Below are 23,499 nucleotides of genomic sequence, written 5' to 3'. Positions count from 1 at the left end.
ATGTTGGAAAAGCTTAGCACTCTGTTTTCGAAGATGATCGGGGACGGTGATGAGCACCAGTGTTTGCGCAATGAAAATCCTGTAAGCCTGCCGTTCAGAAGGTCTAAATGCCGGTGTAAGTACTGTGTTGCATGCACGACCAGGGAAGAAGAAAGCTACATATTAATTGAAATGAAAGTAGTTACCCTGATGCACCAGGACTTGGTATAATTACTACATATAGACTCATGAAACTAGGGAAGTACTAACGTGGCTATAAACTAATGAACCGATAATAGCGCCATCTGCGTTCTGGACGGTGACGCTCAGTCCACGTGTAATAACAGCACAACCACGCACTTTAACGACTAAAAAAAATGAAGCAAAGCATTAGCGCACTCATCGGGAAGTTCTCGAAAAACAAGCTCCAGAGAGCACATGAGCAGCAAAACAAGAATGCCTCTTGAATGCAAATTAATAACGGCAAGTGCACATAAATGAGAATCGGAAGAGGAGAGGGCTCATCAGCCACGCTGTAGCAAATAAGGTTTTACTCCATGGGACATGGTCGGGAGGTAGGGGATGGGGGAGGAGAGTCTTAGCAAGCGTGGATGAAAGGAACGGGAAAGCTGTATAGCCAGAGAAGGTGAAGAGGACTCTGCTGAGTTACACGGCAGCGAAGTCAGAACAGCGTCAAAGGCAGAGACGAAGGAAAGGGAATCGAAGCGATCACAAGTGAAACAAAAAGAAATATGAACGCGGCCGGACAGAGCTGGAAAGGGGGAGATGGAGGTTGTGCAGGATGAGGTAAATAACAGAAGAAAAGAAAAAACTGGGGGAAGGAGGGGTACAAGGGTGCACTTGCGGGGAGGTGTCAATCGGTGGGCCACCGGCGAGGGGTTGGCTCGCCCACCCCACGCCCTCTCCCCTCTCTCTCTCCCTAGGCTTTCCAGAGGATCCCCCAAAACTTGCCTGGTTTGCTGCTCCCGGAAAGCGCCCTTCCCAGCAGCTCCTGCATGTTCAGTGGCAAAGTGTGAGCGACGTCGAGCTGACGTAGCGTCGCGCGGCGGCGCTGTGGTCGCGATGCTCGTGGTGAAGTGACCGGACACTTGCGACGTCGATCCGGCTGCGCGGTTTGTTTGTTAGTTTGCCGACTCGTTCTTTGCATCTTTCTTTTCGTTCTCGTTTTTCTTCTGCTTTGTCTTAGCGCGGTGTAATGTGTCCGTGGATGCGGGAACAATTAAGGTGAAACGATGAACGGGACAATGAGGGAAGCCCTTTTCTCTGTGCTTGAAACATCGCGTCAAAGAACGACAACGGCCACTTAGCTCCCGGCAATGAGGCGCATCATCAATAAATGCGACGACGCCCTGTGAAGATCGCGTCATGGATCCGGCATCGAACGCCCCTCAAGTCATCCGGTTGCTCCTTATTGTGACTGCGATACCGTGATTGAATCGATGGACTCGGCTGGTGTGCAGCTACTTCAGGAAGCTAAGCAAGACTTCGAAAACAAAGCGTTCTTCCACGATACGAGGATTTCTAGAGTGCGCCTGACAATGTCCCGCAGCTCTTGGCCCTAGAGGTTGACGACTGGTAAGTCAATTACTCACATATTTATACAGTGATTATTGTATGCAGCCTGGCGAGATCTGATAGTTACTTATCTTAAAGATACCAGACGTTGTAGTCAAATCTGGCCGAGAGGACTTACATCATAATTTTATCAACGTGGTTATATTTCTTTCGAATCAACGCCTTGGCTTCGAGCATGCTTGAAAACGAAATGCGGTGCATGACGATTCGCAGTGCGTTTGAAAGCAGAACTGCAATAATGGCTTGTGCAAGAGAACTTCAGTATTGAGAAGATAATCTAGTCAGAAGCTGTCAAAAAACCTCACTTTAGTTCATGCTGAAATATTAAGCTTTCTGTCATTTTACTTCAGTGAGTTGTCTGCAAAACACTGCACAAAGAGCTTAAAATTCTACAAGGGGTAGTGATTGTCAGAGTTCGTCTTGAAGCATTACCAGTCTTTGAAAGCTAACTGACCGATGTCTAGCATTCTGTACGCGCTGTATCAGTACATAAAACTGGTGTGAGCTAGCAATTGATAATAATAAGTAGTAATCTTGCTACGCGGAATGTACTTCAATACCTTTTAATGCCTTGCAGACTGACTGATCTACCTGCATCTGCAGCCAGCCACGGGGACGGAAGTAGAAGCTCTGCTGCTTTCTTGTGACAACCGCGTATCGCCAATAACGTGCACAACACTCCTCACAAAACAGATGGTCTTCGCAGCTGTTGACGCTTCATCACAGGATCAAGTGAGGCTGAAGATGAGACGCCTATTTCTGAAACAAGATATGACTGTATGAATGGAACGGGTAAATTGTATAATGTTCGAAAACACTACGATGTCACGTTGTTCGCGATTGAAACCGGACTTACAAGCGGGGCCACGCGTGAAGTATGAGACCAGTACAAGCGCTACCGTTGGTACACTCGTGACACCAAGATACACGTAGATGGATGAGCAAAGGTCGAAAGCAGCCGAAGTAATTCACTGGCTGCAGTGAAACGCTAGGGGCTTGGCAACAGTGTCTCGACAGAAGTTGTCGTTGAAAGATAATGGCTGGTCACATTGTACTGTCACTTAGAAACATCTAGGAGAGTGTGAGCCTTCTGAAAAAGCCTCAAATGGAAAAAAAGAACATTGTGCGAAATTGGTTGAGGGAATCCATCAGATTGCAAGGAGTGGCTTAGCAATATGGACCGTCAAAATAGCATAGCGAAATATCCGAGATAAGTATTCTCCCCGCGTAAGTATTTATTCGTCCGCGCAGTTGTGCTATTTTACCGGAGCAGCAGCCTTAGCGTACTTCTACTCGGTTGAGATACTGCAGGCAGTATATAGTCCTACATCGTTAAACGTATGATTCTAATCATGGCTGTAAGTTATTTAGGAGAAGATATGTTCAGATAAAGAAGAGTTATGCTGGCCGTGAACCTGTGATGACGCAAGTCAGTTCGGCGCTAAAGAAAGATTGTGAAGTTTAGACAGGTCCTGAGTACTCTTGTGGATACTGCACGCTAAATTTATTGCTGGGAAACAGTCGCGCTTGTTATAAATTTGCAGTTAGCACCGACGCTGAATATAAAGCCGCGACAAACAAAAATAATTAAGACTACCTCTGAACTTAGCCTTTGAAGAAACTGCCAACGTTCTGCAAAACTCGATGCTAGTTATTTGCCCTTGTCTCTTGTTCAGCATCGGAAGCAACGGCAAAGACTAAACGAGGGAACGCCAGCGCTACGAAAGTACGCACCTGAGCGCTCCCATATCCTTGCAAAGGTTGCGTCAAAAATTTTTCATTTCATTTCTTCAAGCCGTTTGAAAATTTGGGGCACACGCCGTCACTTTTCGAAAATGATTTCTTCCTCTCATGCTTGCCGCCGTTGGTAAAATAAATTCAAGATTTTGTCAGCTCACAGTTATGCTGTAAATTTTATTGGTGATCGCGAAAGTTGCTCGTTAGAACGTCCTCATCTATATTTCGTATAGTGCGGTGACTGCACACAGCCTGTGTGCAAAACAACTTATCAAGTTATCGGCAACCTGTAAACTTTAAAATTATTGTTTCATTGATCATAAATAAAATTGCTGACAATTCTGTGGTACCTTGTCAGCTTATCCTAACATATCGGCCGTCACTAGTTAAGGTTTCAAGTAAATGTCGCGCGCTTAACGAACTTGTACCAGAACGCCTAAGATTGACTCAAACACTAAATAGAACTCCCTTTAGCTTTGCCATAATTACGAAGATTTGATCAAGCCGTCCATACAAGTGGATATGGCGACAGTTTCGTGAAAAAAGCGTGGAATGTAAGACGACCTACGAGCTCTGAGAATCATTGTCGCGAGACCGTGGCATAAACATCGTGACCACATGAGGGAACCTTGCTGCGTATAAATTCGTGATGGTTACAGGCATCAAATTAGGCTTCCGTTTGTCTCAGTACTCTTAATCTAGGAGTTCGACGGCCTGCAGATAGAATCGTGGCAACTTAGTTTGCCCAATTGTCACGCTTGCGAGGTAACTCTTCCATCGAAGCGATTGCAAACAGAACGCCTGCTTCGAAGAAGGTGTCGTACAGTAAAGCGCATTTAGGGACGTGTAACGTAACAACATCTCTTTCAACAAAACGCCCTAAGCCTCCTGCACAAGAGAAATCCTTCGTGGTTGCCCATCGGCACACAGACCGGCTCGGAGAGAGCCGATATTCCGACCACCGCTTCTGCCGGCAAATCTTTGGACTAAGGTCGGTGGAAAAACAGAAGGACCTGCTCTTCCAGCTTCACGTCAGATCGCCCATCGTCGCTGGAAGTCGACAATAGAAGACTGTCTTAAGAGCACGCGGAAGTGGCGTTAGAGTTTGAAGACGTCTCGCCATCGCGCCACATGGAAGCGAGCGCGGGCTTTCGCATCGGCTTCCCGTACGCCCTGCACGCCCCGGGTCTTTACGGCCCGTCGTCCTTCGGCAGCCCGCTGTCCGCGGACTCCGCGACCGCCGCCGTTCTTCGAGGCAGCGGCGGTCGGGGCGGCGCCTCCCCTCCTGCCAGCGGAACGACGCGGGCCGAGGTGGCGGACCTCGGTGGGGGCGAGGATCTGCGCAGCGACGACGAGTCCCCGGGACCCGTCCACAGGATGGGTCTGCCACCGACCAGTTCCCCGTGCTTCGGCGGTGAGTGTGAAGACGTGCGCTCACGATGTCGGTCTACATACAGATGACGAACAAGCAAAGAAACGAGATGGTCCACAGTGAGAGAGCAGCCTCAGATTGGAGCTAAAGCTTCGGCAAGGGCAGTAGTCCTCGTCAAGCACTCGTGTTCGTTGAGGGCACTGACGAAGGAAACTCCCTTTGCCGAGACGTTGGAGTCAGCTTGAGGCTTCGCTCGTTCGACTACTGTCGATTAGTTCGTCGTAATCTCCCTGTAGACCGTATGTGTCTTGATGTTGTTGAGTTAAAAAAAGATTAGCGCACAGAGTAAAAACAGAGGAAAGGAAGCAAAGACAGGAGTACGATGTCACGCATGTTTTTTGCGTGTTCGTGACATGTCGAGGTAAAATTATCGCAAGAAACCCTTGTAGCAAATGGACTTGTTGATTGGACACAATCGGCTGCCCTTTTATATCATGCAGAAGGTGGAGAATTCGGTGTGGGTTCACAGTGGATTTATATTACTTGGCATCTTTCCATGTGTGAAACATGTTAATCTTTCGAAGGCTTAAAGAAATTTTAGTGAGTCACGTAGGCACACTTCTGTGTCCATGCAAATTACCATACCGACCAATGCACTACTACCGTTCTTTCAATAGAACAGCTCGGTAATTTTCATTTTCGTTCATATCAGCGTCGACATAACAAACTTCAATGCTGCGATTGGCTATTTTTACCGCTTATTCTCGGAAAAGCACGGTAGTGTTGAAGAGCAAGTCCCGGTTTTGTAGCAACGTCTAACTCGTGCGACAGAGTTTTGATTTGTTACTGAGACAATCACAAACACAGTAGGGGGATGTTCAATACGAACGTCGCTTACAAGCCTTTATATTGAGCGTCTAAGACGTGTCTCTTTCTGGCGTAGTGTCTGTACACCCGTCCGCCTTGGCCGCAGAGATGTCGCCCACGCAAGGCCATCACACGCTGCAGAGGCAAATGCACCCGCACTCTCAACACCACTTGCACCCAGGTAAGTTTAAAACAGCCAGAGGTGATAGGAGAGTAGGTGTTTCACAGATGCGCGTTTTGCTGGCGATCACAAGGTATATACTTTCTACTATCTTCTCTGGTTTGTGCCATTTTGTCTGAAGCTCCTTGTGTGTCAAATGTCTAGTTATGTAGAACACAAAAAATACGGAAGAAGAATGACGCAAATGCTGTTACAGCCCTCATTCGTCAAGTATACCAAATAAACTTTGTTAAAACAACACTTTATAAAAAAATGAAAAACACATTTGCCCCAGATGCCCTGTATCAATTATCCTATATGATAGTACGGTGATTCAGTACGAAAACCCACACGATACCACAGAATCCCGCATGACCATACGGAATCGTGGTACGAGGCATGTCAGTATTTTTTTATTCATAAGGCGACAGTTACCTATTTTTAGGTTATATGGCAAAAAAATTCAGAAAATTCGGCTTGACCGGGCAGGTGGCCCGCAAGGCACAACTACTCCGAAAGCGATTGTGGAAGTCACCTCAACATGCCAGTAGCGCTGGAAACAGAGAGGCTTCACCAAACCGCACGGCGTTCCATGCGAGTTCACGGCGTTTCCGTGTTGTCACAGTTTCCCAGCGCATGCACCGCCCGCGCGCCGACTGCTAGAGGCAACGTGATCTGCAGCAGGTACGAGGCCGATTCGAGAAGGTTGATTACCTTGACGCGAGCTGTGCTCTCCCGCACCCATTCATGAGGGTCAAGCAACCTGCTGAGTTTAGGAGGCACGGCACAGTGAAATCGCAAAGGAATCGACAGCACGGGGTTTTCGCTTGGGTACAAACACGCGCGGTTGTCGCTGCCGGCACTCCCAATCACGGCAGCGTTGTGACCACGGTTATCGAGTGAACTCCTGACCCGCGCATAAATTGTCGATGTTTTCAGTGACCGTATGTTCACGAGCTTCTGGAATGGTATCGCTAGTTCTACCCGTTGTCTGTTGTCACCGAAGATCGCGTAATCAGACTGTGTACGTGGCACGAATTGTGTAGCACTATCTGGGAGGCACGGGGGCACAAGAGATTACAAGTGGTACGGTCGATTGGCCACGTATAAAAACCGACGCCCTTGACCCGCAGATCAGATTTTCGAGGATCGACGAGTATGACCGCCGCTATCGTTGTGATGAGTGTTACATTTTTGCTGGGAACAGGTTCGCCCAATAGATAGTTATTTTTGTGACTTGCATACAGTGACACTGTGATTATTTACTGTCAATACGACTTGTCAACATGTCTTCGGGCTGGGCATGGCACCACGCATGTGTACTTGGCAAGCGAATGCTTATAATCATCTTACCTTGGTCGTGAAGCAGCACAGTGACAAGGACAAGGCGAAGACACGCAAGAACACACTACACTCGCAGCACTCGCAAATGTTGCGAGTGCGGCGACTAGCCCAGCTTTCAATCTAACTAACCCAATCACCAGCTAGCCCAACTTTACCACATTAGTGAATGTTTATACAGCAAGTTATTCTGCCCATTACGCTATGCGAGCGTTGCGTCGTGTGACACTCAAGTGTTGGCTATTTCGGCAAAACTGCATCCGGTTCGGGGACTTGCTTCTGTTCGCAGGCTCCGTCGTCTCCGTCGGAGCACGACCCTCCCTCGCAGCCGTCACAGCTGCCGTATCGGCGGCCCCGCCCCAGCCGGCGCCCAGCCTGGCCAGCCTGCCTGGCCACCACGGTGAGCCGCAGCGACACCACCACCCGCCGCGTGCCCCGTCGACCCCCGAGCCTCCGGCGCCGCCCGCGAGCCAGGCGGCCATGATGGCCGGGGGCCGCAAGCACCGGCACGCCAAGACCATGCGGCTGAGCATCAACGCGCGCGAGCGAAGGCGTATGCACGACTTGAACGACGCGCTCGACGAGCTGCGCTCCGTCATCCCGTACGCGCACAGCCCGTCCGTGCGCAAGCTCTCCAAGATCGCCACGCTCCTGCTCGCCAAGAACTACATTCTCATGCAGGCGAGTGTCAATGTGTGTCTGTCTGTCTCTCTACTGGCACGTCCATCCATCAGTGCGTCCGAGCGATTGCGCTTTGATGTTCTGACGGCAACGTCTATTCTCCCGGTGGCCGGGAGAATTTCCTGAAACGAATTTCTCCCGGCACTCACGGCACCTTATTCGCGCTCGGAAGTCACGTGACGAACTGTCGGTTAAAAACGCCCAGCCAGTGTGCCCGAGGGCCTGCAGGTGCCTCCCTAACCTAACCTAACCTTCCTAGAGCCAATAGGAGGTGAGTGTCGGGAGAAATTCGTTTCAGAAATTCTTCCGGCTGTCGGGAGAATAGTCACTGCTTTTTCCGTCGGTCGATCCACCCTTGTTCAGGTATTGTGATAGTTCCTCTGTGTGTTTGGTTTTCAGTCCATCCGTCAGTGTCTAAATGCATCTGCTTAGTCTTGTGTGCTGTTCGTTATGTCTATTACTCCCTTGCTCAATTTGCCTGGCCATTCATATTGTTCCTATCCATTGGTCCGTCTTACGGTCTGTTTGTCCGCCTGCCGGACCGTCCATCCGTCTTTCCTTCATTTCCCGTTGCGTTGAATGCGGACCAACTCGGCATGCAGAATTGTACTATCAAATGTACTCGCCCAGTTACACGGGTTCTGCGGAAATTAAGAGCGAATTAAGGTCATATTGGGCCGCACTGGCATAACATATATATGTTTAAAATTTCACCCGCCTGTTATGCTCAGATTCAAAATGAACAATGATCTGCGTATGTTTTGAACTCGTACTTTCTAAAGAGAAACTAAAGCGAAACTGCAAGTTTAATTCTCATTCTCCGATCCTACGATCTGTGCCTTGTTTTTGAGCCAGCCGCATGTGTAAGCAGTAATTCTCTTATTGTCTCGCACGATGGCCCGTCCTCTGGTCGATCCTGGCAGTGGAGTCAGGATCTGCGCATCATATTGCGGATTAAAGGAAGGAGCGTTAACTATGCTTGATATTTGACACTACCGAGAAAAGAAAGAAAGTAGCAGTTCACACGAAGGGAGAATTGACCGCGGTAGCAAGGTAATTCTAATATCACATGAACAAGAAATACCGAGATTTATGGGCAGAACATATTGAAGTAAGAACTTGCTTACTGATGAAATACGCGTTGTGCCACGCGTCCATAGATGTGGAGCTCGCTCAATTACCGCGCTGGTACCGGTAATCCAAAACGACCGCCGAAGGTAGCGAGGAGAGCACGTGTTTGTCCCAAAGCGAGCGTTTCAAGTGGCCGCTCCCTCTACCGTTTCATCGTGCCGCTCCTCGGAGGCTCATTAGATCACGTGACCTCCAACACGGACAGCGCGTAGCAACTTGTCAGCCTTCTCGCCTCAACTTCCCGCTCCCGCAGGGGATCACGTGACCTCCAACACTGGGAACGTGGACCGCTCTTGCATCGTCGATATCAGGCCAGCATGGTGACGGCGCGAGCGTACCTCACATGTCCGTGTAATATCCATCTCAATGAAACGCTCCGGGGGATATCACGTGATCCTGGAGGCCTGAGTGGCAGATAGCGATAGCTTGTTGAAGCTCGCCTAGCCAGAACTTACGCAGCAGTTCGCATGTGGTACGAAGATCGGAAATGCAGCGGGGCGCAGTGCCAGTTCTGGGGCATCATGTAAAAATCGAAAATCAGGCTTCGGCATAGAGTGTCCAGGGTGCGCAAATATTCAAATTTCCAAACGCGATTCGAATAACTGATTCCTCTTGTATTCGAGAATGCACTAGACGAAATTGTCGAATATTCCTTTTTTGTTCTAATATGAACGATAACAACACTTATCGGAGCCTCGGGGAAGAAAGAACACTTCAAGTGGGAGCTGTTCCAATTGATCCTGCTCCGCAGGAGAGCCTCAGTTGCTTAACGGACGCACCAGGTCCTGTGTGAAAGCGCGGGCACATGACCTCTGCTCAAACCGTTCCAGTCATTCTATGGGAATTCTTCGCTTTTAAGCAGCCTACGAATCGTTTTGTCTCGATTTATGCGAAGCGAATCATTATTTCACCGCTTTCGCCATGTTGGCACCCCATTAAAACACTGTACGATAGTGTATAATCGCTTAGTTCCTACGTACACCGCAACTGTCATTGCCCTGGTGCACCAGATGACTGACAGACACCCAATTATGAACGGCATTACACGCATGTATGAAATAATACAAATAAGCCTTTGGCATTTGGCAAAACTCGAATAACCTCCACGGAGTCTTTCAATTTCGCTTTGTTTAGAAATACTAAAATATTAGATATTTGGTTACATGTTCGGAGGTTGTTTGAGACATTTGATACGATCAAGAGGCTTCAATATTCGAGCACACATATCATCAGAAAGGTAACTGTTGTTATCTTTCCTATGCCAGAAATCTTGACCCCACAGATTTATGGCAACAGCTAGCTTGTTCCAACTACATTTGAACTCGCATATATGGTGCTAAAAGCGTGGAAGCCATGCCGCGTTTCTGACTCTTGATATTACTCCTGGCGCTTGCAGTCAGCACAAGCGCAGCCTTCGATTTATGTTCTACAGCGAAGCTATTAGCCTTTAGTTGGTCAGGATGTTTTTGTCTTTGCCCACCCAAAAATAAACCGCAGCTGGAGGGGTCTGTTTTTGAATTTAGGGTCACAGAACTGTTTTCTCGTATATTCTAATTGCAATGCGATGCTATCATGTCTGCAGGTTGTGTGTAAGTTGTACTTTGCAAATTCTCTGACGCATTTTACTTGGAGAAATACAACTAGTTCAATGACACACTTGCGCTAGACGGAGGGCCTGCGAGAATGAGATGCATGCTGCAATTCCACATACGTGCGTACGCGCGTGAAAAACGTGTGCACGCGATGTATCCATCACGCGTAGGCGCTCTGCCCGTTGCATCTGTCGACGAGCATGTGCTGCGACCGTAATCGACATCACGGCAAACACTGTCCAAAAACGGTACCGCCACTTAGAGGCGGCGGGCACTCAGATCTCAAGCGGCAACAGGAAAAAAAGCTTTGTCTTTCAGTTTCCTCGTAACATATTTATGTTTTCTCGTATATTCCAATAACAATCCGAAGCTACCATGTCTGCAGCTTGTGCTTTGCCAATTTTGTGACGCATTTTACTTTGAGAAATTGACTGAGTTCAATAACGCACTTGCGCCACACGGAGGGCCTACAATAATGAGGAAGTATGCTGCACTTTCGCGCATGTGCGTGAGCGCGTGACGAACGCGTGCGCATGATGTATCTGTCCTTGATGCTAGGTCGCTCTGCCCTTTGCATCTGTCGCACAGCGTGTGCTGCGACCGTGACAGACATCACGGCAAGCACTGTCCAAAAACTCAGTGCCCTTCCAAGCTGTGAAGAAGGATGACCAGCGAAGCTGTGTATGTGGGCCCCTTAAAGGTGAACTGCACTCCTGCCGTGGGTCGGCCCGGCATTGCACCATCTTCGGGATCGGCCCACGTATGGGGAGTGCTTGACGCCTGCTTCACATCCGCCGCGGGTCGGCCCGGCGTTGCACTATCTTCGGGTTCGGCCCACGTATGTATGGGGAGTCTTGTGACTACACAAGGACACGATCTTGAAAGAACTAGTCCTTAACAGCTTCGCTGTAAAATTGGTTACGTCTTTATGTTTCTTAATTAATTCATAATTAGGACGACCACGAACGCGGGAGCAGTGGCACAAGCGCGTTCGCGCGGTAGCGCCAAGGGGCGCCAACGAGCCAGCTGTGGAAGACGACAGTGCTGGAGCCAAAGCTGATGATGATAGTTTACTGTTAACACACGTACATGATCCCGGGGGAACTAGCCTTAACGGCTTCGCTGTAAAATTTACAGTGAAGTTTCACTTCGTGAACGCTGATTACACGTAAGCGTGTGGACACCGCTAACATGCACAGCGAGCACCGCGGCGTCGAAGCACATATGGAAGAAGAACAACTTTATTGAATCATAAATCTAAGAGGTGTGTATGTGTGGAGCCACTATTCCAGGGCCCCACTGGCTTCTGCGGCTCGCCGGGCCTGGTCGAGGGTCGCCAGCTGGCTTCCCAAATCCAGATCGGTGAGTCGCGCATCCCACGACCAGTTAACGAGCGAGTCCGTATAATTAGCGGCGAGACGGCATGTGCCGGGCGCCTCGGGAATTCGTGTGTGATGTGCTGGAGTGTCGGTGTATCTTCACACTAGGGGCAGTTGTCCTTGTGTCTGTCGGAGTACATCTTGTGTAGCCTGTGCGAGTTACGAAAGGTGTTCGTCTGTAGTCGGTGCCAGTCTCTTCGCTGGGACCTTTTGAGCTTGGGATGGGGAGGAGCCTTTGTTCTTCGGCCGTGTCTTTGCATCCCCGGTATGGAAAGGGCGTGCATGCGGTCGCGAGCGCAGTCGCAAACGCTACATTGATCTCGACGGTGTGACGCCTGGTGTGCCGCAGGGTAAGCGAATATTGCTACGCATGCAAAGGATAGATACATATGCACAGCGAGCACCATGGCGCCGAAGCACAAACGGAAAGGGTGCGAACGCAGCGATTTACTTCTTCAGCTTCAGGCGCCTTCCTCCTCTGACGATCGCTTCCCTCGTGATTACAGACACAATTTCGCCGACTTCACACACCGGGGTATCTACGCTTGCGCGTAAAGACGGTACCGCCACCTAGCGGCCGTGGCCACTCGAGAGACCTCAAACGACAGCGGGATAAGGGCTTGGTCTTTCAGTTTCCGCGTAAGAAATTTAGGTTGCCTCGTACATTTGATCAACAATCCGAAGCTATCATGTATGCAGCTCGCGTGGAAGTCGTACATAACGGATTTTCTGACGCAATTAAAACTTAAATATTCATTTAGTTCAATAAGACCCTTGAGCTTGGCGAAGGGCCTAGAATGAGGACGTATGCTGCACTTTCTCACACGTGTGTGCGCGCGTGATGTGTGTCGTTTGTTTAGGTGCTTGGCTTGTGTAGCTAGCTCCCTCAAGCCACGAAATTCAATGATTTTTCTCGTGACCTGGACGTGTATGTCCTGGATGGTGTCACGTGGGTTTTGTTGAGGATTTTAACTGCGTTTTAGACACACGAGCAGAAGTGCAAGGCCCGGGCTGGTTTCGCCCTGACTGGAACGCACGGGAGTTGCGTTTCCTTGTCCAGCAGTTTTCGTTGATGGATACTTATCGACATTTTCACGGTTCTTCATTTGTCTGGACGTGGCGACGCGGCACCGTCGTCAAGCAGGTTAGACCGTGCCTATGTGCCATGCAATTTAGCTCAGTATGTCTCCCAACATGATGTCATAACTTTGCCTTCATCTCCTGTATATGTTTTCTATCACAGACCAGTTATGCTTGAAATTTGCTTCCCGCTTCTTCATCAGCAAAACCTTGGCGCCTTGACAACCACGTTCTACACGACGCGCACTCGCGCTCTTGTTTGTCAAGAGTTGCGCGCTTCTCTTTCTAGATCTGACCCAGAGTCATGGGACGCGCTCAAGGTCTAGTGGCGTCTGCATTGTTCAGTCAGAAGAACTGGCGGATACCGCCATGAAGCTCCGTATTGCCCTTTGGGTCAATCAACTGACTCCGCTGATGCAGTCATGGCAGCGTGAGCTACGGAGGCGTTTACAACGCCTCATCGCAGCGTCGTCTTCGTCAGCTGCTGCTTGGCGATGCAGACGTAATCCACACCCTGAAGACGTAAGCGCACACCCTGAAGTTCTGCGCTTTGCAAGAAACTCTCTTTTTAGACAGCCGAATGTACTCGGTTCTGTGGCCCCAAGAGCACATCCTGTTAGGTAGCCTCCCACGCGTGATTGTTCACTCGTTGTATCGCATTCTGAAAATATGGCGCGTACGAATACGTGAATGGATCGTGATAACGTCGAAATGCTTTGTGAGTTGCCTCAAGTTTCACGTGAAATCGCTGAACGTCTTTGTGCACGAATGTCAGCTGACGAAGTGAAAGCAGCATTATCTTCCATGAAGCGTGGCTCGGCCCCAGGACCGGACGGGCTACCCGTAAAGTTTTATCTAACATTCTGGGAAGATATTGGTGCCACTTGCGTGTCGTTATCAGCCGCTGATTTGAGAACCTTGAAGTCCCGTCTAGTTTTCACGACGGTCGTATTGTGCTGATACCTAAGCACGATCCATCACCAGTTCGTCCTGAGAAATGGAGGTCAATCACGCTTCTCAACGTTGACTACAAATCCTTCACAGCTGTTCTCACCCGACACTTGGGAAGCCTGATGCCTTCCTTAATAGGACACCATCAGGCATGCTCAGTCCCTGACAGAGAGATACACAGTCTTTCCTTCGTTACGCGTGACATAATGACATACACGCTGACCAGGCCAGCACGTGGTCTCTTAGTTTCCCTATAGGTCAAGAAAAGGCATTCGATCGCCTTGAACACAGCTACATATTTAATGTACTGACCTCGTTCGCCTTTTCATCAAATTTTGTTGAACTTATTAAGACTGCCTAATAAAATATCCGAAGTACGTTGTTTCTTGATGGTCGGGAAAGTGCGCCATTTCCCGTTACACGTGGTGTTCGTCAAGGGTGCCCTCTATCCCCAGTACTCTTTGTGCTCAGCCTTGAGCTATTTCTACGCTCAGTCCTGGAGACCCTTACGTGTGTAGTCTCCCTCTGTCTGGTAGCGGCGCTGTGAAGGTTACAGCCTTCGCCGATGACACCACATTGTATGTCAAGAATGAAGATAGCTTATCCTGCAGCCTTCGAATATTCATTGTGTACGGAAATATCTCAGGTGCTGCGCTAAAGTTTTCAAAATGTCGTTATTTGTTCATTGGTTTTCCACAGACACGCCTAAGTCCCGTTTTCCGTGTTCAAAAGAGCGACTCTATTCGTATATCAGATCTTGATTACACCTATGATGGCATATCAGACTCTGTGTGGCTCTCCATTCTTGAAGATGTAAGACGAAATATTCAAGATGTTCAAGGGTATGATTTGCCCCTATTAGAAAGAAGGTACTTAGCGCAGTCTGTACTTTGCGGCCGAGTGTGATACGTTTGTCACGTTCTACAGCCACCATTACGGGTTACTATAGGTCCTTTCAGTCCCTTCTTGGTTCCTTCTTCTGGTGGGGCAGTACAGAACTGGCCTGTCGCGCGGCGCTTGGGCAACCACACTCTTGCGGTGGGTTCGCGTTCCCATCCGTGTCTGTCCACTGCCGGCTGCTTGCCCTGCGATTTCGGCTCCGTCTGTTACAGCATGATCAGTGTCCTGCGCGTGAACTCGCCTGCTATTTTCTTGGCACAAAAATTCGTTGTATGTAACCAGGCGGGCACACGAATCGTGGTCTACAAGTGTTAAACGTACATACATTTTAATCTACGGCCGCGGCATGTTGTCGCCACATAGAACATGTATGTCCTGATGTAGACGGTCTCGAAAACCGTGTTGTGGATACAATGTCAGCCTTACTGCTTCCTCTAGTTCCTCCAGCACGCCGCGCACGTTCCAATAATGTGTTGCGGGATGCAATGACAGCGCCATTTCTGCCTGGCCACCTGCACGACTTCATGTGGCGTCTAGGGTGGCAAGTTCTTCCAACTCAGGACAGGCTAGAGCGGTGGGGTGTAGTCCCATCTTCGCTGTGTCACAATTGCCCCCTTCAGGAATCCAATAAACACATGCTGCTGCAATGCGTCGTTGCCAGGTATTTTGGATGGCCGTGCATACTGGTTTCGGTGGCCTTGGAATTAACCACTTTATCACATCTGGTCGCTGCTCACGTGGCCACTTTGAGCGGCCACGGGGGTCTTTTGTCTATGGCGTAACCGGTGCGAGGCAGTTTCTGCAGGGCATCGTCGCCGTGTTCTGTTTCCACTTCTGGGGAGGCTCTACTCTGAGCTACTATTGCTTCTGTCAGAGGAGTTGTTCTTCTTTGGGGAAGAAGAGTTCCTTCGACAGTGGTCATGGCGTTTCCTATCGGTTGCTGATTGACGCGTGCAGCTTAATATTCGACCAGTCTGGTTCTCGTAGCCAGGACGTCAGAAGTGTTCATTGAATGTGCGCAGAATGTAAGTGCCTGTACTCTGTGTGTGCGTGTTCGCTTATACCTGATCCCTTTTGTATATACACATCTCATAGCATCACTTCAAAATAATGTGCAGTGTCTATGTCATATCATCATTGTGCATAACCATTGTGTACACTGTATATATTGAACATCATTTTATACATGTGACAATTAGTTCATGTTTAACTGCGCTTTTCCATGGGTCTATCTTGTTATATGTTACTGAGTGAGGACTCGGACAGTACTTTGAGAACGTGCCATGCATACAATCCTTTGTTTCTTACGTATGTTATCGTCCTGGCGCCATTTTGCCGTTATTGTAACCCAGTGTTCGTATCGTCCCTTGTTGAAATAAACTTTTTCTTAACCTAACGTCAGTACATCCACTTTCGCAAGGTGGAATCTAGGCAGATTTTCTTCTAGAGCGCAGTTCTTAGGCGCCAGTTCCTGGGTTCAGCGTCGGCGTAAGCACGCGAATGCGCTCGTACCACTGCTGGCGCGTTCGTCGTTGTCGTCTTCCACAGCTGGCTCCGATGCCGCTCATCAAGCCGGCGTTCCCATACGGCCCCTCCCTCAGCGAAGGTGGTAACGGCACTAGCTCACTGCCAGTCGGTGCGGTTATTTCGGTCTCAAATTTCTTGCCTCGATACATCGCTAAATGGAAACGCGTATACAGTTGCACTCAAATTTCGCATCAGAGGTTCTCAGTGTCGGACGCACGCACTGGACACACCTTTTAGTCAACCAGCTGGACCCGCGGAGCCGGCGTGGCGTCGGGTAAGCGTGCTCGTCTAGCACCTCGGAGGTCCGGATTCGATTCCCACCCAGAACAAAATTTACTAAATTTTCATTTCCAAGGCAATAATTTAATTTGTTTATACAGGGACTTCCCCGAGAAATTTGAACGTCTCTCGAAGCATTTCTTTTTTCACGTCTTCGCGCTTTGCGCCGTCGGCCGTTTTCGGTACCACAATTTGATCACGCCGCCAACTAGGACGCATTTTCGTGTAATTGTGTCATATAAGGCTCTCGCATTAAGTTAGATCCGTGCGCTCCGCGGTAGGAATTAGCAGCTGATGCGTCTGTGAAAAGAGGAACATCGTTAGAGTAAGCAGGTACTCTCGCTTGCTGTTGCACCGGCAAGGTGTTTGTGAGAAAATTTATTCGCCCGTTGGCCCACGTACAGTAATCGGGAAAGCTGAAGGCACTGTTCCGTTGGAGCCAGATGGTTTACTCAGTACTATGTACTTGCCATCTCACACATCCTAACTAGTTTCCCTAAGCTCGTGCAATAAGTTTGTCTTCAGGAATCGCCAAGAATTTGCACGATATCATTGCGCAAGATCACATAGTGAATAAATTCGGAGGCTAGGTGTGCCTTTTATTGTAATGTCTTGAAGACGAGCTTCGTACTTAGAGAAAGTGAGCTCCTGTGCTTCCATTTCCACACCGCAGTTAGGAAAGAGGCGGCAAAAACGAAGAAGGGCGTCGTTTGACGCAAAAAAAGCACGGTACCCAGCTAAAAGTCGCTACGTAGACATTGTTCGTGCTCGAAAGCGTCGATATCGAAATCGATGAATATTTAAAAACACGTTTTCCCGCTGATGATTGCCGTGACCAAAAACAAATTAAAATGCTAAACAGGCAGTGTTACAAAAAATTGGAGGACGCTTAAGCTTCGCCTTCAAGAGTGGAACGCGACAGCGTTCCCGTCGACCCGCCAAGGGGTGTAAGACAATGGGCTACGGCGCCCCGACTACGCGCCCCGCATCGGACGCGGTGAGCGTCGAGCAACGCAGCGTTCGGCGCGACAACGAAATGTGCGCCTGAGCAAGCGACGGACGCCTGAGCCTTAGAAACAGCTCGTATCTAAGGCAACACCGCGTTCACTAGAGGCGCTTTTGTACCGCTTTGAAGCATCGAACTCGTGGCTCAGTGGTAACGTCTCCGTCTCACACTCCGGAGACCCTGGTTCGATTCCCACCCAGCCCATCTTGGAAGTTCGTTTTTATTTATGAAGTGCCTGCCGTGATTTATCGCTCACGGCCAACGCCGCGGACGCCGACACCGACACCGACGCCGACGACACCGGCTTTTCTGCGACACGAGCTCCTTAACGCTATCGCGTTAAAATCTCTGAATATGATTGTCGAAGTAGCAATGACCGAGTAGAAATAATTCTGCCTTATACACCGCTTGGTGTCGATAACGGTGCCTGACGCTGGGTACACAAATTGGTCAACATGGTTTGGCGCATGGCATGACAAAGTGGCCAAGACGGTTCGACAAAAACGAAATCGCTACCGCGTGACGACGACGATGACATGATGGCTACGGGCCTGCGTTTTAGACGCAAACGTAGATGCCCCGTCTGTCAAACCGAGAGAGAGAGGGCCAACTAAACTTTATCGGAGGCGTACATTAGTAGTCGAGACTCATGGCAGAGGAGCTAGCGTGGAGGTCATGTGCCTGAGACGCGGTTAGCCCACTCTTCCAGCACGACTTCGTATTCTGGGTCATCCGTCTTGATCGCCCGCTCGTAGGCCTCGAGCGTGGGTCCTTGCCCAAGAACTGTCCTTGGCGTGGGGTTGGATGGGCACCCCCAAAGTATGTGATCTTGATCTGCGGTTAGTGCTTCGCAGTGCCTGCAGTTACAAGTTTGAACTCTTGCTTGGAAATTTCAGCCAACCTTTTGGGGCTTAGCACGAATCGTGTCTGTACTCGCCGCTGAGTCGTGACGTGCTCCCGGGGAAAGTCGTTCTCGCGTTCTCGCGAACGGATACACGCTGTGCGCGAATCCTTGTAGAGTAGCACGAATTTGGGATTTGTGAGGATGGCTTCAAGCCGGCCATCCGGGTCTAGCGACCCCACCTCACGGTTATCTGCTGCTCGGGCGGCTTGGCGAGCTGCTTCGTTATCCGGGTTGCCGGCATGACCTAGTACCCACACTAGATGGATAGTGTCCTGGGGTTTGAGAAGTCTGCTTGCAATGGGGTCGATTGCCCCGATAGAGTAGCTTCTTATGGTCGGTTTAGAGTCTGACGCAACAAATTCAATGACCAGCTTATGTTTGTCGCGGCGGTGGAAGCGAGCGTCGGAGGAGGATGGCGCCTGGAGGTAGAGGAAAAAACGGCCGCGTTAGCGCGCTCTTTCGACTTGCGTTTCGACGTCGCGGAGCTCGTTGTACGTGTTCGCGGCGTCCATGCGCTTTCGCGTAACCCGTGATCAAGAAGTGGAACGCCACTGTGACTTTTTACCTCTCTCGTTGGACACACTCAGCCAGTCGGTCTATCTATCTTTTCATTAAAATATATCTATAGGGCTTTAAGATACTACCATGCCAGACTAAGTCTCTGCTCGTGCTTTTTTTCTAGTGCCTGTTAGACGACTTCAATTTTCACAACTTTCGCTCCGAACCTGTCCTTCCTCGCAGGCCAACGCCCTGGAGGAACTGCGTCGCATCATCGCGTACATGAACCAGGCCGGAGGCGTGGCCATCCCAGCCGCGGCGGCGGGTCCCCTGGCGGCTTGCTGCCCCATGCCAACACAGGTGGCCTCGGTCCAGAACCACGGCGGGGAAACCGGAAGAGGAAGCAAGTTCCAGGGAACCCCTAGTTCCGGTCTCTTCTCGCCATTCGCCCCCGCGCTGAACGGCGGAAGCCCAACGGACTCCGGAGGCGGGACGAGTGACGGCAAACCGTGACGTAGGCGGACGCGTCAGCGACCTTGACTAAGTCATTTGTGCGTGCGCTCGCGTGGTGGGATTCGCCGCAGTTCACGTGACGCGAAACATGCCAAGAAGAACAGTGACGCCGCCCACGGCCAAGTTCCCTGGTGGACTCGTTGACGACTGCGCATGCGCCATTCCTCGATGCGTGTAGTATTCCAGGAGGACAAGCGTGCTTAAAGAACAGATGTTGGGACATCGAACATTGGAGCCGTGGTCTTGTTTTCCTTGGCTCGCGTGACCAGGTGAAAAACACGTGCGCGCAGCGTTCTTCGAAGTCGTCTCCGCAAAACTGACGGCGTTTCGCGGAGGACAGACGGGAGCTACACAAGGCCGTTGCCAAGACATGGACTTATCGCGGTGTTGTTCAAAACGCGTTTCCGTCACGTTAGGACAAGGTGTAGGCGCTGGAGGGCTTAGGCTTAACTATAACCGAAATGCACACGCACGCAAACACACACACACACACACAAAAAGAACAGGCGGTTCGGCAGTGCTCTTACGACGTCACTGGTCACGCTGTATGAACCATGCGATAAATATTTAAGGTCTTCTGTTTCGGATGCTATTATTCTATGAGAGCGGTTTCAAGCAAGCTACACAAGAACATCGGTTACTGGTTGTTCTAACAAACTTCCAGGTTAGTGGCCCTCTTTTCAATGCGCGAGCGGTGAGTCAGTCGCGCAAATTAATCGTCACGAAAGCGGCAATCTTTAGCCTACTTTCGCCGACAATGAAGTGTTTCGTGTTACTCTTGTTCAGCTACATCCATTGGTAAATGCGATTTCAACAAATGCAAGCAGTTGTTGATTTAAGCACATTGAGTAGACGAACATAGATGAACGAGTGCATAAAATGTGCACCAATGGCGACGTATATTATATAACGAGTGTTTGGGTTAGATGTCGGTTAAATTAGGACGTCTGCTTTAAGTAAAACGTTGAAACGATTTTATAGCTGCACATATTCTGCGCCACAACACCTGATCATAGCTTTAAGCCCGAAGCAACGTAATATGGCAAGTACATCCGCATTTTTATTGATGTGTAAGATCAGTGCGCAAAGCCAAAAACCATCGCCATTGATTAGCACAACGTGAACGCCGTCGTACAAATTAAGCCCGGATTGCGAGGAGGTTGGCATATATATTTCATTCGGCTTCTAATTTCGTTGACTTATGTTATGTACTATTGAATGCAGGGACTGTGTTCGCGTAACCTGCCCTAAAAAGGCAGGAACATATTTTGCTAACCTGATCTCATAATGTGGTTTCGAATACCACGCGGTGATCCATGCAGGCAGCCTTAACCAGATAACATGAGTCCACACGTCTCATTTGATAGAAGCGTGATTAATTGTCTTCTATTATAAAACTTCCTCTGGTTGCAAAATCGCCCGAACAGATTACGATCAAAGAAATGTTACTGAAGAGTTCAAGTTATATTCCCGTAACTGCTGTAGTGAAAATCTCGACGAAATAATAGACGTCACGCATAACTTTTAATGCGTTTCAATTGGTGAATGCACTAAATTGACGCGATTCGAAGGTTCCGTAAAAATCTTGTTCGTCTATTTTTCTCTAGAAATTACTTTCTCATCTTGTGCCAAGACTGCGATGTTTACTTTTTTTCTATTCTTCTTCCTTGCAACCTGCTTGCTTGTATATATACGAGCGAGGGTGCCGCTTGATTCTATTTTTTTCCTCGAGTGTTCATCATCGCCTAAATATTCGGAGAATAAAACTCCGCGAATTGACTTTTTTGACACGCGGTGATCGCGGTATGAGCGCGAGCGCGCGAGATTTGTGCATAAAAGACTTGAAGAGTCGACGTCAACCTATCTGTCTGGGACTCAGCTTTCTCTTGCAAGTGGACCACGGAGCTATAACCCCATTTGGGGAGGACACTATGCCATCTGGCGCGGCCTGACGAGGTCGCTAACGTCGTGGGCAACATGAGAGGTAAGGCGATGGAACTCTGCAAGTGGGTCACCCCTCACCCCACATCACCCCATCACCCCACGAGTGTATCACCCCTCGTCATCCCACACGTGATAGCGAACATCGCCCTTAGAAGTGCAAATAAAGCAGGAGCGCAATGAGCTGGGCCCGCTATCATTGCCTCCAACTTTTCTCCACCACATCGTCGCTGTTTCCAAGCTTATGCTCGGCTCAATGGCGCTGTGATTGGCAGATCAGCCATATTGTGTAGGAAAACCTGATACGCTAGATACGATAATAAGGTAGGAAAGAAAAGACTACTTCAAGTGTTCTGCGTGCTTCCTATTGGCGGCGACCAAATCCACGTTCCAGGAAAGGCTCCCTCTGAGTAATAGACGCCGATCTCGAAACCTATGCTTTCGAAAAGTGCATGCGCTGAAAGCGATTGCTGGAACCGGAAACGCGTCATGCTGCCACGTTGTGGACACCTATAGTAAACACAGTTTACGAGATCGTTTACGCATCAGTGTGTTCTCGGCGTTGAACTCTATATTGTTTTGGTGACAAGCTAATCACGAAGTGGCAAAGTCACCGATGTGTAAGTCTAAAGAAATTGCATCGATGCGCCAGCCGTTCATTCATTACCGCGACACCATGGCGGATGCGAACTTCTTTAAATATCGTCGCCTCGCTGGGGACTATGTTGCGAAGCGCGGAGACTCGCCAAACAAGTGCACTGCGGTTTCTCCGGTGGAGTTTGGCCTAAGGTTTCTTGCATGCAAAAATTAATTGAATTTTATTCTTCAAGTAAGTTTGCGAGGATGACCAGGCGAAAAAGACGCAGGTTGCATCTTGAGTGGAACCTGGCGAAGTCGTGCAGAGGGCAGCTTCATAGCAGTTGACTGAAAGCGCGCATTTCACGTAACGCAGTCAACAAAAATAAAATAAAAAGAAAAGCTTCCTACGGAAACCCAAGAACCGCGATCAGATTGCATAAATAAAGCTTATCGTGGAAATATTTACCAAATTATCGTGGAAAGACCGCACAAGCCCTATCCTGCCTCTTGGAGAGGACTTCACACGCACACTACAAGCGCTTGTGACTGCTTGCGATCATTAGTCTAGGAGTGTATCCACACCGACTCCCTCTTTATTAAATTCTATCTTTTATTTTCTTATCTGTCTGTTCTTCTCCTTTGCCCCTCTGCAAGTGTAGGATAAGCAACCGCGCACGTCCTTGGCTGACCTCCCTGCATTTACCTCCTGGTTTCTCTCCCTCTCTTGGGTGGAGCTTGTAATGAATTTTTTAGGTTGTCAGCTGGCGTACAGGGAGACTACTGAAGTTCGTAACAGGACAAGACAAATAAGCGATCACATCGGGCGCGGTCAGCCCGACTTCGGACTCGTCCCGCTCACGCCGAGTTCGCGTAAACGTAGCCATACAGAAAATAACACGGAGGCCATGACGTGCTTCCGGCTCCGCCGTCCTTCAGGCGCATGCAGCGCGCAAGCGCATAGCCTTCGAGATTGGCATCTATTATTCATAGGCAACTTTCGTTGGCCATGGATTTGGACAGCACCTATAACTAAAGCGTCAGTGAGCTTTGTCAACGCAGCCTTGGCAAATCTTTAAAGAAAAAAAAAATCCACGCTCTAGCCGTAATTCCCCAGCTGGCCGAATCATTGCAGCGCCGGATGATCTTTAAATTTTTGAAAGAAATTCTAATTCTCAGGACTGCGCTGGATACTCGGACGCCACGACACAAATGACCGCTATTGCGAACTCCCCCATCGATCACCGGTGTTGCCGAGACACATTAGACAGCTTTAGTGCTGTGTACGTAGCGTACGCAACGGCGTTGTGTACGTAAGATTGCTACGTTCTGCAAAGTGCGCATGGGCAGAACGCTACACGAACGGTACATGATGCGTACGCGGCCGCTGCGTACGCACGCATCCGTTTCTTGCGTGCGTACGTAGGGAGCCTTGCGTGCTGCTCTCATGGTTCTCGTTTGTTCGGGAGAGCGCGAGACAAAAGAGTTT

The 23,499-nt window shown here is 49.4% G+C and overlaps 1 protein-coding gene across 1 annotated transcript; it reads left to right on the top strand.

The window, feature by feature from the left end:
- Nucleotides 1-989: 989 nt before the first annotated feature.
- LOC142557401 (uncharacterized) lies at nt 990-21,352 on the top strand. The gene is made up of 5 exons (XM_075669203.1): nt 990-1,575; nt 2,153-4,726; nt 5,628-5,732; nt 7,342-7,733; nt 19,224-21,352. Exons 2-5 carry the CDS (start codon nt 4,444-4,446, stop codon nt 19,491-19,493), a joined length of 1,050 nt encoding a protein of 349 aa, XP_075525318.1. The 5' UTR covers nt 990-1,575; nt 2,153-4,443; the 3' UTR covers nt 19,494-21,352.
- Nucleotides 21,353-23,499: the final 2,147 nt, after the last annotated feature.

This window comes from Dermacentor variabilis, chromosome 9 (genome assembly GCF_050947875.1).
Source record: "Dermacentor variabilis isolate Ectoservices chromosome 9, ASM5094787v1, whole genome shotgun sequence".
Taxonomy (NCBI): domain Eukaryota; kingdom Metazoa; phylum Arthropoda; class Arachnida; order Ixodida; family Ixodidae; genus Dermacentor; species Dermacentor variabilis.
This window is presented reverse-complemented; position numbering and strand designations above follow the sequence as displayed.

Excerpts from the sequence above, each read along its gene's own strand:
- LOC142557401 (XM_075669203.1), top strand. The coding sequence starts at position 4,444 with ATGGAAGCGAGCGCGGGCTTTCGCATCGGCTTCCCGTACGCCCTGCAC. Across the intron at positions 4,727-5,627 it reads CAGTTCCCCGTGCTTCGGCG|TGTCTGTACACCCGTCCGCC; the intron begins GTGAGTGTGAAG and ends TTTCTGGCGTAG. Across the intron at positions 7,734-19,223 it reads AGAACTACATTCTCATGCAG|GCCAACGCCCTGGAGGAACT; the intron begins GCGAGTGTCAAT and ends CCTTCCTCGCAG.